At 42.5% G+C, this 13,023-nt stretch overlaps 1 protein-coding gene across 1 annotated transcript in view; it reads left to right on the forward strand.

Annotated features, from left to right (window-relative positions):
• Positions 1-2,180: 2,180 nt before the first annotated feature.
• The window catches only part of CAPRIN1 (cell cycle associated protein 1), a 37,119-nt gene continuing 26,276 nt past the window's right edge, over positions 2,181-13,023 (forward strand). Inside the window, exons 1-2 of the mRNA XM_040638939.1 lie at positions 2,181-2,338; positions 2,921-3,136. Coding sequence (XP_040494873.1) covers positions 2,921-3,136 — 216 coding nt within the window. The 5' untranslated portion in view covers positions 2,181-2,338. The remainder of the gene's footprint in view (positions 2,339-2,920; positions 3,137-13,023) is intronic.

Below are 13,023 nucleotides of genomic sequence, written 5' to 3' on the forward strand. Positions count from 1 at the left end.
CAAACTTCAATGTGCATGTATATCAGCTGAGGATCTTGTTAAAATGCAGATTAATACAGGTCCCGGGTAGGGCCTGAGATCATACTGATAGTGGTCAGGCTGAGCATACTAAGAAATGCAAGGGGTTAAAGGATTCTAATCATCTTTGTAGCCGCTAGGTGTAGCACAGTACAGGTGCTTCAATAACCTTAGGTCAATTTTGACTTCTCTCACACTTTACAATTTGTTAGCAAATCCTGTTGGTGCTATTATAATATGCAAAGCATCCACCCGCCCATCACCACCTTCACTGTACCACTCTGACCTTGGCCACCACCATCTCTAGGCCATATTATTTCAACAGCCTCCTCATTGGGCTCCCAGCTTCTCTTGCCCCACTTTCCCTCTTACCTCTAATCCACACACATGGTAAATTCTTTACAAAGCTGCAAGAGGACTTCTTTAAAACCCAGGGTGATCATGTCACCTCCCTGCTTAAAATTAAAACTATGTATGCGGTGACTCCCCATTTCACTGGCAAAGGCCAAAGTCCTTGCGATGGCCTGGCAGGCTTCAAAACACTGGACCTCTTTTTTGTCTTTGACCTCGTCTCCTACTCTCTGCTTCAGTCACTGTGGCCTGCTTGCTCTTCTTGAACCCACGAGCACACTCCCATCTCAGATCCTGAAACTTGGATGTTCCCTCTACCTGGAAAATTCTTCCTCCAAGATAACTGCTTGGCCTCATGCCTTTCAATTTTGCCTCAAGTGCCAGCAAGGCTTTTCCTGACCACCTCCTTTGGTTTTTTTTCTTCTGTACCATTTCACTATCTGACATTTTTTCTTTTCCACACTTAAAATGAAATTCCACAAAGATATTTTTTTTGTTTACAATCCCTAGCATTAAGAGTTCCTAACACATATTAAGGTGCTCAATAAATATTTGCACGAATAGGTAACATACTTTGCAGCTAACTGGAATATCTTTGAGCCTGGAAACTAGGCTCCCTCAGGATACACTGTTACCAGCCACTATTACTCATTTTATTCCCTAGGGAACAGTAGGTTTGGTAGAATCCTCTTCAAAATCCTTTTTTTTTTTTTTAAGACTTTATTTGACAGAGAGAGACAGCGAGCGAGAGAGGGAACACAAGCAGGGGGAGTGGAAGAGGAAGAAGCAGGCTCCCAGCAGAGGAGCCTGACGTGGGGCTTGATCCCGGGACTCCGGGATCACGCCCTGAGCCGAAGGCAGATGCTTAACGACTGCGCCACCCAGGCGCCCCCAAAATCCTTTTTCTGAGAATTCAAATTATAAATTGGTCATTTACTGCTGTCATACATTATGCGACCGAAATCACTGATTATGTTCCTTTAATACATTTTCTTCCAGCACTTGGCTTATTTTCTGTTCACTGTCCACACCCACCCCGCCCCTAGTTTAATTACAGGACTGGAATAATTCTCTTGGAGCAACAGAATATTTTTGTTTTGTATTCATTCAACATTCTCTTAAGAGTATTAGGTAAATCCGAAACAAAAAGAAAACAGTCTAATTTGTGATACTCGGGCTTATCGGGTAAGTGTCATCTTAAGATAGATTATTTTTAACCCGAGTCCAGAGTTTTAAGACTTTTAATAAGCCGCCCATCTTGCTCATTTCCAACGCGTTCTACAGAGGACTCCTAGGTTACGTACCGGGTGATTGTTTTGCGGGGAAAGCGGCGAACTGTCTTTTTTCAAAAGACCTTTTGGGGTGTGGGAGTTTGCTTGCTCTGCATACAGAAGGAATTCTAGAAGCTGGGATTGCACCGCCCACCCCACGCACCCCTTACTTGCAGAAACCTTTGCCCCCCCAGCCCCCCCATAAGGGCTCTTTACAGGGCAGACGCCAGCTCCGATCCAGCTGCTTGACACCTATTGTCCCCATTTGGATGTCAAGCGACTTCGCCTGAAGGACCCTAGCTTCGATTTCGCTCCAAACTCTAGGCGCCGCTTCTGCAGCCCCCCCGCCCTGGGGCCCTCCGGACCTGCGCTGAGCGGCCGCCCCCTAAGGACAGGAGCTAGGGCGGCGCGGTAGGAGGCCGGGTGGGCGCTTCCCCGCAGGCGTTCGCGCCGGGCAGCCCGAGCGGCCGCGAAGGCCCCCTCCCGCAGCTTCTCCCGCCCCCTCCGCCCCAGAGGGCCGGCTGGCTAAGTCCCTCCCGCTCTCGGCTCTCCGCCTCACAAGCAGCGGCTCTCGGTGCAGCGGGGATAGGGCGAAGCGGCCTGCGCCCACGGAGCGCACGACATTGCCCGGAAGGCACAGCCACCCTTGCCCCCTCAGCCGCCCACTCGGGATCTCCAGCGGCCTCCGCGCGCGCACGGTGAGCGCCACCCGGACCGAGGCGCTGACGGGAAAGAGGGCCGCTGCCCCGAGTGTCCTTTACCTCCGGATCGGCTGGACCTTCTCGAGGGGCTTGCTCCTCCAGTCTCCCCTCCCCCACCCCAACCCCCACCCCAGTCATTACCAGTGTCCTTCTCCACCCTTCTCCGCCTCTTAGCCCCGACCTCTCTCCTCCCTCCCTTCCTCGCCAGGCGACGAGTGCCGGCCCACCCCGGCGGGGACCGTTGCACTGGCCGTTGGCGGCAGGCGCTGCGAGGCCCCGCCCCCGGCGCGAGCCTCGGTACCCCGGGGCGGGTAGGCCGAGCCTGCGGCCCGCGCGGGGGAGGGGCGGGGCGGGGGGCGGCGCGAGGCCGGGCAGGGCGCCCCGCTGGCGGGTCGCGCGCGCGTCCTCGGTCTCTTCCTGCCCTCGCGGCGCGCGCCGGCCCCATCCCCACCCCCACCCGCTCGCGCAGGCTCCCGCCCGCTGCGCGTTTTGTCCCGCGTCTCGCCCCGTCCGCCGCCTGACTCGCCGCTCTTGTCCTCCTTCCTCCCGCTTTTTCTTCTCTCCTCTCACGGTCTAAAGATGCCCTCGGCCACCAGCCACAGCGGAAGCGGCAGCAAGTCGTCCGGACCGCCACCCCCGTCGGGTTCCTCCGGGAATGAGGCAGCGGCGGGGGCCGGGGCAGCTGCGCCGGCTTCCCAGCACCCCGCAACCGGCACCGGCGCTGTCCAGACCGAGGCCATGAAGCAGATCCTCGGGGTGATCGACAAGAAACTTCGGAACCTGGAGAAGAAAAAGGTGCCAGGAGTTGGCGGGGACGGGAGGGTTGGATGCTCCGACCCTGACTGCTGTGGCCTGCCCTCTTCCCGACCCTGGCGCATCCCCTCCACTCACCCCCACCCCCCACGCCCGGCCTGCTCAGTAAACGGAGCTTGGAGCCCAGAAAACGGGCTCCTAGGGGAGGTGCTTGTCACCTGACCCGGACGCGGCGCTCCCGCCCGGGCCGCCTTATTACTCTCCTCCCGCGGTGGGCCAGGCTTTCTGGCCTTTGGGAGTGGGATGCGTGAGGGCGGGGGCCTGTCCTGTCGCCAGACTTAACTGAGTGATGCCCTTCGCTCCGTCACCGAGGCCCGATTTCTTTGACGGAGGGCCAGCAGCAGAAATGAAAGGGGTCCCGGTGAGGGGCCTCAGGGCTCAACGGACCGCCTCGTGGAGTTGGGGTGGCCCTACGTCCTGTAGCCGTGGGGCTGGTCCGCTCCGTTGCCGTGTACCTGAGGCCTGTTCAGTGTCTCCGCTCCTCTCGGGATCTTCACCTAGAATTGCTTCTCTATCAGGCCCCTTTTGAGTGGGTCTTCGATTTGCTACCCACCCCCCGCCCCCGTCTGATGGGCGCCCCCACGTTTCCTTCTTTGTTTCAATTGTCTAGGTGCCCCCTGAGCCTCACGCTCAACTCGATCCCGAGAAGATTTTCTGCAGCGGCTCTTTGCCCCTCCGGGACTCTATAGAGGGATGGGAGGGAGACTGCCACGACTGAGATTCGTTGGGGGGCGTGGGTCCGGGTTAGACCGAGGGGATCGCCAGGTCTCTGGGCACATGGAGAGAGCGTCTAACATGGCGGCGGCTGCGAGGAGAGGGAAGCGCTTTACAGGAGCTGCATTGTGAGCACAAAGCGAAAGCAGAGGGGGAGGGCACAGACCAGGCAGCCGCCCCGGCTGGCCTTCCTCGCCCCCCCCCCAAAAAACAGTCGAGCCACACCCACAATTTTTTGGATTCAATAGCTGGCCATTCTAGGTCACACCGTGAGGTTGATCTTCAAGTAGGCCTTTTGTTTTATGCTTTCAGTGCAGGACAGTGTACCAACTCTGTTTAGAGCGACACGTGTGTGTGTGTATGTGTGAGTGTGTATATATGTGTGGGTGTATACGTATGTAGAGAAAGGGTCTCAGAGTGAATAATTCAACGTTCAGTAAGACTGGTGGTGGAAAGGAAGGAGCAAATCAGTAGTACAGAAAATGGGGTAATTACATCTGACTATTGTGCAAACTTTTTGCCTTTTACCTTAAAAATAATAACTTTGCTTGAATAACGTCTTCTTGTTTGCTTCTAGTAAAATATATTTATTATATCATTTTGAATTTTGATGAAGTCATTTAAGAATGTTTATTTAGCCACCCACCTCACAGTGTTACTTAAGATGTTGAGACTATTTAGCTAAAATTTGGGCCATAACAAATAACTTGAAGAAAATGGTGTAGGTCATAATTACTTTAATTGCTTTGTTCTATGATTTATTTTATATATTTTGGGAGTTTTAAAACGAACATTTTTAGGCGTGGTAACTAATCTGTCTCATTTTTCCTACTGGGAATTTTACTTGAATTTCTTAGATTTTATTTGAAATCAAGAGATGCTCTACTTGTGGATGTCTACCTTTTGGTGATACAACAAGTGTGGTTTATTATAAATGATAGAAATACTAGATTTATCAATAGCAATAAAAAGTATTTCACTTGTAAAGTTGCTACATTTAAATATGTAGTGGAATAAGCATACCCAAGGCCAGTATCTTCTGAGTCTGCCATCTGATTTAGTTCTTGCTACTCTATTTGAACTTGAGACTTAGGTATCTTTTTAAAACCTCTTACGACAATAAGCAATCATGTCAATTTGGTTGATACCTAAGTGGTTTAATTTTCAAAATTCTTAGGAAATGCCTGTTTTCTTTTAGAATAGGAACCAAAAGATAAATAGTAACAATGTAATATTGTAAATATAGACACTTAAATGTAGATATTTATATTTTAATGACTCAAAAATAAAATTTCAAAGTTCTTACTGTAAAGTCAGGCACTGGATTAGCAGCCAACTTAGCTGGGAGGTGACTGAGTCTAGTGCTCCAAATGTGTATGGGAGTTTAGTTTATAAGCTCTATGAGGGCCTGACTCATGTGTATGGATTTATATTATATACAAAGCCTAACACCCGCCCCCTCAGCCCCCCCATAGAGGAGAAAGTAATGTAACTGTTATTACAGAGATTATAGACTAGGCTGGTAAGTACTGAAAAGTTCCTGGTATTGGTGGAGAAAAAGCTACACAAAGTAACAAAAGTATTTCATATCTTTTTTTCCCCTCCGGTCTCCTCGGTGTTCTGGATGCTAGTGGAAGGGTCAAATTACAGTTAACTTTTTTTTTTATAACATCACAGAATGAGGTACCTACTTGTTAAATAGTTAAGTTGGCAGTACTGATGTTGTGACTTAATTACTATTGAAATTAAGTTTTACTTTTTGAGAAATTCACGGTGTTTGGATTTTTCTCTAAACACATCTGGTGTCTAGTTTAAATTATATTTTTTCTGTATCTAGATGATTTACTGTATGAAAGGATTTAACTGTGATTTTTCAGTAGTGAGTGAGCATTTCTGATACACCTAAAATAGGATTTACTTTACAAATCAGTTTTGAACCTTTGTAGAAATCCTTATGCAGTAAAGTAAGATATTTATAACTGGATTTCTTTTTACTTCAGTCCACTTAGCAACTTATATTTGAGCTGTATTTCAGACTTGACTATTCATGAGAGTCTTCTGGACAAGATCATTTTTAATGGATTCTGAAATCAAGTATCCTGACCAAAATTACTACCAAGATATATAGTATTACTTACTTTAAGACTTGGAGAATTGCAATAATTTTATTACACTTCATTTAAAATACAAAGTTATTTGTTAATTTTCTAGTAAGTTGAGCCATGATTGGAAAGCTAAGCGTCTGTTCAGTGAAAATGCATGCTTAACATTAATGAAATATGATCCTATTATGTAATGCAACTAAATGGCCTGGTAGTTTTTGAAATTTGGGCTAATAAAACTAGGTGTGTGTTTAGCAAAGAGAAGAAATGCAGCTATAATCGGAAGAATGAAGTTCAAAACTCCATTTACAGATCTTTTAGCTTTTATAAGTAATAATCAGTTGAGTGCCTAGTTTTCTTCATCAGTTTGTTGTGGAACTGGGCTCTAGGCTATGCAAGATGGTAGAACAAAGCCTTAATATTAACTGAAGAGAGAGCTCATTTATATGGAAGACGTAATCAGTTTAATGTAGAATAAAGGATGTTTTAATAGATGACATTTAAAATTTTTATGCTTTTTAGAAATATGAAATCACACTAGTGAATTTGGTAGGTGAAAGATTAACCAAGTGTTCTCTTGCAAGACAGTCTGGCAGCTTTGTAACCAATATGTGACCAGAAGTGATAGCCAAAGTGTACTTACTGTTTTTCATACTACTCCCTAAAGTCTTTTTGCTCTTTATATCTTTTCAGTTAATATACTGAAAAAGGATGCTGTCGTTGTTAGAGAAGATAACATTTCTTTACAGAGCACTGCAGTGTGCCTCTACTCAGAATATTCAGTGCAGCTGTTGTACAGAATTTCTTTAAGTATTTTGAAATAAAAGCATTCTTAATGGTTTTGTAAGTAAAATCTTTCTTGGGGCTAACATCTGAAGTTTTTCTTGACAGAGTTAAAAATCTCTGATGTATTCGCTTCTACAGAACATTGGTTGCATGAACTATTTCTCTGCAATGCAGAGGGCAAGATTACTTTGTTTTGCATTCACCTTGTCACAGGAAGAAAAAAGCATTTCTAATGCTTCGTTTGTTTCTCTCTGCCTGCCTGGGTGTGGTGTGTGTGTGTGTGTGTGAGAGAGACAGACAGAGAGAGAGGGAGGGAGAGAGAAGTATTTAAAATTTGAATTTAAGAAGGAAAAGATGTGAATTTCCTCATGTGATAACATGGGTTTTTTTTTTTGCATGAGAGTAGAATCCCAGGTATTGTAATGAGGATGAATTGGCTTAACCTGAGCATGTTATTTTACTCTAGATAATTCCTATGTGGCAAGTATTTCTGTCTGAATACATTTCATGTGACTCAGAGATTAAACATACAATCTGTCATAATTTTATGTACTTAATGTTTAGTTTACATTTAGGAGGATTAGTACGATTTCATCTTTAAAAAATTAAATATTTTTAAATGTTAAAATTATAACAACATGCTGTTAATTTTATTACTGTATTGGTAATAGAATCTAAGATATCTTAAGATCTTAAAGTCATTTTAGGATTTGGTTGAATTCATTTTACAGGAGAGTAAATTGAGATGCTCAGGTAAAATGACCCGGTTTGGAATGAGTGAATTCCAAGGTCTCTTGTATTATGGGGGTGATTAGAATTTGTAATGTTCTGCAACATGAGTAATTTTTCATGTTTAAGCTGGTCCTTTAGAACCAAGTGAGGCTTTTCACTTTAAATCTTTTAATTAGAATTCCTCTGTTTTAAAAAGCTGAAAGCAAAAGGACAAAGCTTTTTATTTCTTCATTGTAAACCTTTATTACTATCTTGTTAAATTTGTGTTTGTAGGCTGTTCAGGTGATGGGATCTTGAGAATAACAGTATAGGTAAAGTCCCATTGTATCAGGTATCATTGGGACATCTGTATTGTTGTAACGAAATGAACTTTTAAAGCTTAAATTCTGAAGTGTCGCTTTATGTGTATGTAAGCCCCAAGCCCACATTTGCTCCTCTTGACTCAGGCTTGGTATGCTGTAGACCAGATAATTTGGGAAAAGCATTACCAGTAGGAGGAAGTAGGAGGTGTGTCAACCTTTCCATCTTAATTCTTGTATTCCAGGCTTCTGGGTATTTTTTAGTAATTGTTCCCATTTTCTGGGGGCAATGAATTGTATGTAAGCAGTAGAGAAGGATGAGAGGCGCACCAGAAGAGACATTCAGCAAAGTTGGAATTGTAAATTCCTTGGCGTCTGTTCATTTCTTTATTTCTCCCACTAGCTACACCGGTGCTTTTGTTGGATAGAGTATGAGTGTAAAAACATACATGAAGGGGCGCCTGGGTGGCACAGCGGTTAAGCGTCTGCCTTCGGCTCAGGGCGTGATCCCGGCGATCTGGGATCGAGCCCCACATCAGGCTCCTCCGCTATGAGCCTGCTTCTTCCTCTCCCACTCCCCCTGCTTGTGTTCCCTCTCTCGCTGGCTGTCTCTATCGCTGTCGAATAAATAAATAAAATCTTTAAAAAAAAAAAAAAACATACATGAAGGAGACTATAGGGCAGAGTTCAGAATTCATACTTCCTGAGGAAAAGGGAAGGTGTGCTTCTTGGCCATGCTCAGCTGAAGTAGTCTGTTTCCTTTAATGTCCTGTACTATCTATTATCTCTGTACTTCCTTGACATTTTTATATTGTTTTATGTTCTTACCTTTTGTGTTTTTCTAAATAGGTAGTTGAGCTCCTCTGGGGCAGAGATTATAAATGATATCACACGGTGCCTTATGGGTGGTAAATGCTAAATAAATATTTGTTAGTTCAACTGAATCATATAGAAATATTTGTAGCTTCATCAACAAAACCCTATTAGGATGGAGTAATCCATGAGGGAGAAAATGCTTTTTGTGCAGAGCTATTTACTGCAGTGTTTTTACTGAAATGGAATTTTTCCTGGAGAATTTTCTTTTCTTTTGATTTATTTTTTAAGTGAGTAGCATTGATGAGTAGGCAACTGGAGCACATTTTAAAATCTTGGTACAATAAGCATGATTTGTAAATAGTCTTAGGAAGGGGGACATAGATCATTCTTGGTATTTGAACCATTATAAATTATTAGAAATTTCACTGTACTCCCCTTAATATTGTTATCCAGACATAGAAGTAACTGAAATATACTTTAATCATTGAAAAAACCTTTTGGTCTCCATTTTAAATGAATTACAGTTCTCATCTTTTTACGTAGAGTTCTCAACAGAGTGTATAAAATCATCCTAATGAGTAGTTTGGTTAAAGCAACCAATAGTTCAAAAGATATTAATTGAGATTGTCAGTAATCATTTGGTTTTCAAATGTACAAGCTTTAGACTTCTTAAGAAAATAATTCAAAGTAGGTGATTCTGGAACTCTTCAACATTATACTTTCTTGTTTTCCTACTAGAGTCAGCTGCTTCCATTCATTCAGACTTTACCACATAATTATAGCCATGGACAAGGAATAAGGAATTTTACAGGATTACCTTTTACCTTTTTTTTTTTTTTTCCTTTTCAGTGGGACAAAAGTCTTAACCAGATTAGACTCCTGGTTACTTTTTTGCTTGAAAAACTATCTTACAGTGGGATCTTAGATAACCTCTAATTTAGCGTTCTCTCTTAATGTTTAAGAAATCCTGCATTGTTGACAAGTATTCACTCAGTTTCTGCATTAATCAGTCCTATAGGGCCTGGTAGAATGCTCATTTCTCAATCTGTTTCATTATTGGACAATTCTTTAAGATCTTGATGTTAGAGTCACCTCTCAACCCACCCTTCCCCTGCTCCCCACAATATTTAATACTAACTTTGTTTTCTGGAGCAGCTCAGACTTCTACAATGTGAGAAGGCTTCCAGCATTTGAAGAGCTGTTACAGATCATCCATGGATTGTAGTATATGTTCTCTCTGCCCTCTTTTTTATCGTTGGAAACTTGTTTCTTAATATCTTTCCTGTCTCCTATGAATTTTACTAGTAACTAATTGTCAGTTGTCACCTGGAGGGTGAACAGGACGCAGTCAGCTGCCTGCCATTATGTGGGCAAAGTCAGAATTGATATTTCTAGGTGAAGAACAGGGAATATAGGGATTGGAGACTTGAAATAGTATCTGGAAAGGCCGCTGAAGATTATGGAAAGTTGAGAAGAAAAGGAATCCTTATCTTTTGCGTTTTGTATTTTTCTTTCTATAGGTTTTCAGTACTGTAGAAGTGATTTATTTGGCCTGGAGACACAAAATAACTTATAGATAGGTGCTCTTATTATTGTTATTTTAGGCTTCATTTTTAACTTTTCTGTTTCAGTTTGGAGATCTCTTTAATTGAGACCAGAGGTTTACATAGTTTCTTGGACAGCCAAGCTAGTTTTTTCAGATGTTGTCCCCTCCTACTCTTTTTTGTTGTGACTATTTATAATTGTGTAGTTAAAGATTTTTAGTTTTTTGGAGTCTCTTTTGCTATTTCTTTTTAATTATGTAATTTTAAAATGTTTTCTTTATTCATTTATGGAAGTTTTCGGATGTAAGAGGAAGGAAGGAAAGCTCAGGAGGATAGCTATTTTGGATATTTATCTTCTGGTACCCTCATTGCACTGTCCTGAATTTTTAAAAAGACATTTCAGTAAAGTAACTTTTGTGGTCATGAAAAAAATCTTTGGGAAGAATGGGAGATCTAGTTGTACTGCGATTCAGTAACATAATACTACTCTGGAGAAAGGAAGGGAGGAAAACAGCAGGGTAAAAATGAAATGTAGCAGTGGCTAGAATCCAGAGTGACATAAAGGAGGAACATATTGAGGCACAGATGATTTTTCTAAGATTGATGACCTTAGGCAAGTTATTAACTGCCCTGTCTTTCAGGTTCTAGTTAGGTGAATATGATTGATAATAGCCCTTGCTGATAGGGTTAGCTGCCTGATATTTTAAATTTGAATGTCACATAGTGAATACTGTCTACAGACAGGAGATAGGGTGGGACTGGGCAGTACTTCTTGGGGTAATTATTTCTTAGGACCATGTTGTCTTTTTTTTTTTTTTTTTTTTTTTTTTTTTTTTTTGAGATTTTAGAGTGCACGGGCAGAAACAGGGAGGGGCAGAGGAAGAGAGAGAAGCAGACTCCCCATCCAGCAGGGAGCCTGAAGCAGGGCTTGATCCTGGAGGACCCTGGGATCCTAACCTGAGCTGAAGGCAGACACCCAACTGACTGAGCCACCCAGGTGCCCCCACATACTGTCTTTTGACATTTATTGGGTATAGTCATATCTCTATCCTGTGGTTCCCCTTTAGAGACTGGATAATCTGAGAAATGGCCTGATTTTTATCTTCCTCATGTGGTGCTATAAATGAATGTTTAATACTCTCAGCATGCTCAGGAGTTTGCAAAGGAACCCTAAATCGAATTTCAAGGTAGAATCTCAGAGGACAGGTTTTTGTTACCAGTGTTACCAGGCTTTCTGATAAAGTACCTTTTTATGCTAGGAAAACAGCTCCATTTTCCAGAAAAGATACTTAATATTCATTTTATATGGATGCTATGAGTAATTGACCAGCTTGTTAGTACTAGGTGTTAGGTAGCCATGTTCTAGCTTAGGGAAGGAAAAAGCTGTGTTTGTCTGGAGCCCTTTGCTTCTGTACTTGCCACTTTGCGCTCATTGGAGTTAATGTTGGATCAGTCATTGTGAAAAGCAAGTTATTTACATATTGATTTAGTTCATACTGTAAATTTAACCCTAAATGAAGAGTTTTTCTGCTTGGACTTTAAGCTATTTGAATGGGATGTGACAATAGGAATGAAGCCAGCTACGATAGTGTCATTTGTCTTCGAGTTATCTACCCTTGGGACTAGTGTAGATACCAGGTCTTTTTTTTTTTAATCTCTAAAAATTACTTAGGAGTGAGCGGGGATTGGAAGCCGCCCTCATTTTGAAAGGCAGAAAATTAGACCAATTGATTGTCCTAAGAGGTGTTCTGTTGTTAGTGTGAAATTTGGCACTCACCAGTGAGTTTAATTATAAAGTGCTCTGAACTTCTGGACAGTGCACAATTTAGTAAAAGTAGTACTGCTGTGAATGGAAGATGGTAATCCTTCAGTGTTCAGATCATAAATGGACCTTATGTAAATGACTAGGTTAAATAGATTTATAAGCTGGTTTAGAAAACCATCATTCAACAAGTTTTCTGAATTTGTTTAAAGCTAAACCTTTATGTAACCAAATTGAGGCTAACATATAGTGATCTTTATGGTCACAATTTGTATCAGATGTTTGATTCAAAATAATTTCTTACATCTGTATTCTACTGGATTATTACAAGAGAATTACAGTGTGTTTGATCTGGGTGAGTTGAACTTAAGCACACATTAGAATCGCCCAGAGGGCTTGGCAAAAAAAAGCACAGATTGCTGGGTCCCACCCCCAGAGGCACCTGGGGTGGTGCCTGAGAATACATTTTTCTTTCTTTCTTTCTTTCTTTCTTTCTTTCTTTCTTTCTTTCTTTCTTTCTTTCTTTCTCTTTTCTTTCTTTCTTTCTTTCTTTTTCTTTTTCTTGATTTAATTTTTTTTAAGTGATCTCTATACCCAATGGGGTTCGAACTCAAAACCCCAAGATCAAGAGTCTCATGCTCCACCTACTGAGCCAGGCCATCCAGGCACCTTGAGAATTTACATTTCTAACAAGTTCCTAGCGGGTGCTGATTACTGCCGTTTTGGAGACCATACTTTGAAAATCACTGACTTGTAGATCAATACAGGATCTCTGCTATGTACAGATCTAATTATGTGTAATAGGCAACAGAGATCCCCCTTAGTTCAAATTCCATGGTGATAAAGTCTTATACACCCAAGCAGCCAGAAGATCCTGTAGGATACTGATAAAGAACAACCCCCCCCCCAAAAAAAACCTAGTGCTCTTTAATGTAGAACAGTTTTTTAATTGTCCCTGCAGTCTTAGTAAGTTTTAGTTTCCTCAAATGAGGGCTATTTATTAGGAACTTTGACCAGACTCAGCATCTTGGTTTTTTGAAGATTGGGCCAGGACAAGGGGACAGGATATTTATAACGGTAGTATAGCAGGTGTTAATGGCTATAGAGGAACAAA

This window comes from Ursus maritimus, unplaced genomic scaffold (assembly GCF_017311325.1).
Source record: "Ursus maritimus isolate PB19 unplaced genomic scaffold, ASM1731132v1 scaffold_23, whole genome shotgun sequence".
NCBI lineage: Eukaryota > Metazoa > Chordata > Mammalia > Carnivora > Ursidae > Ursus > Ursus maritimus.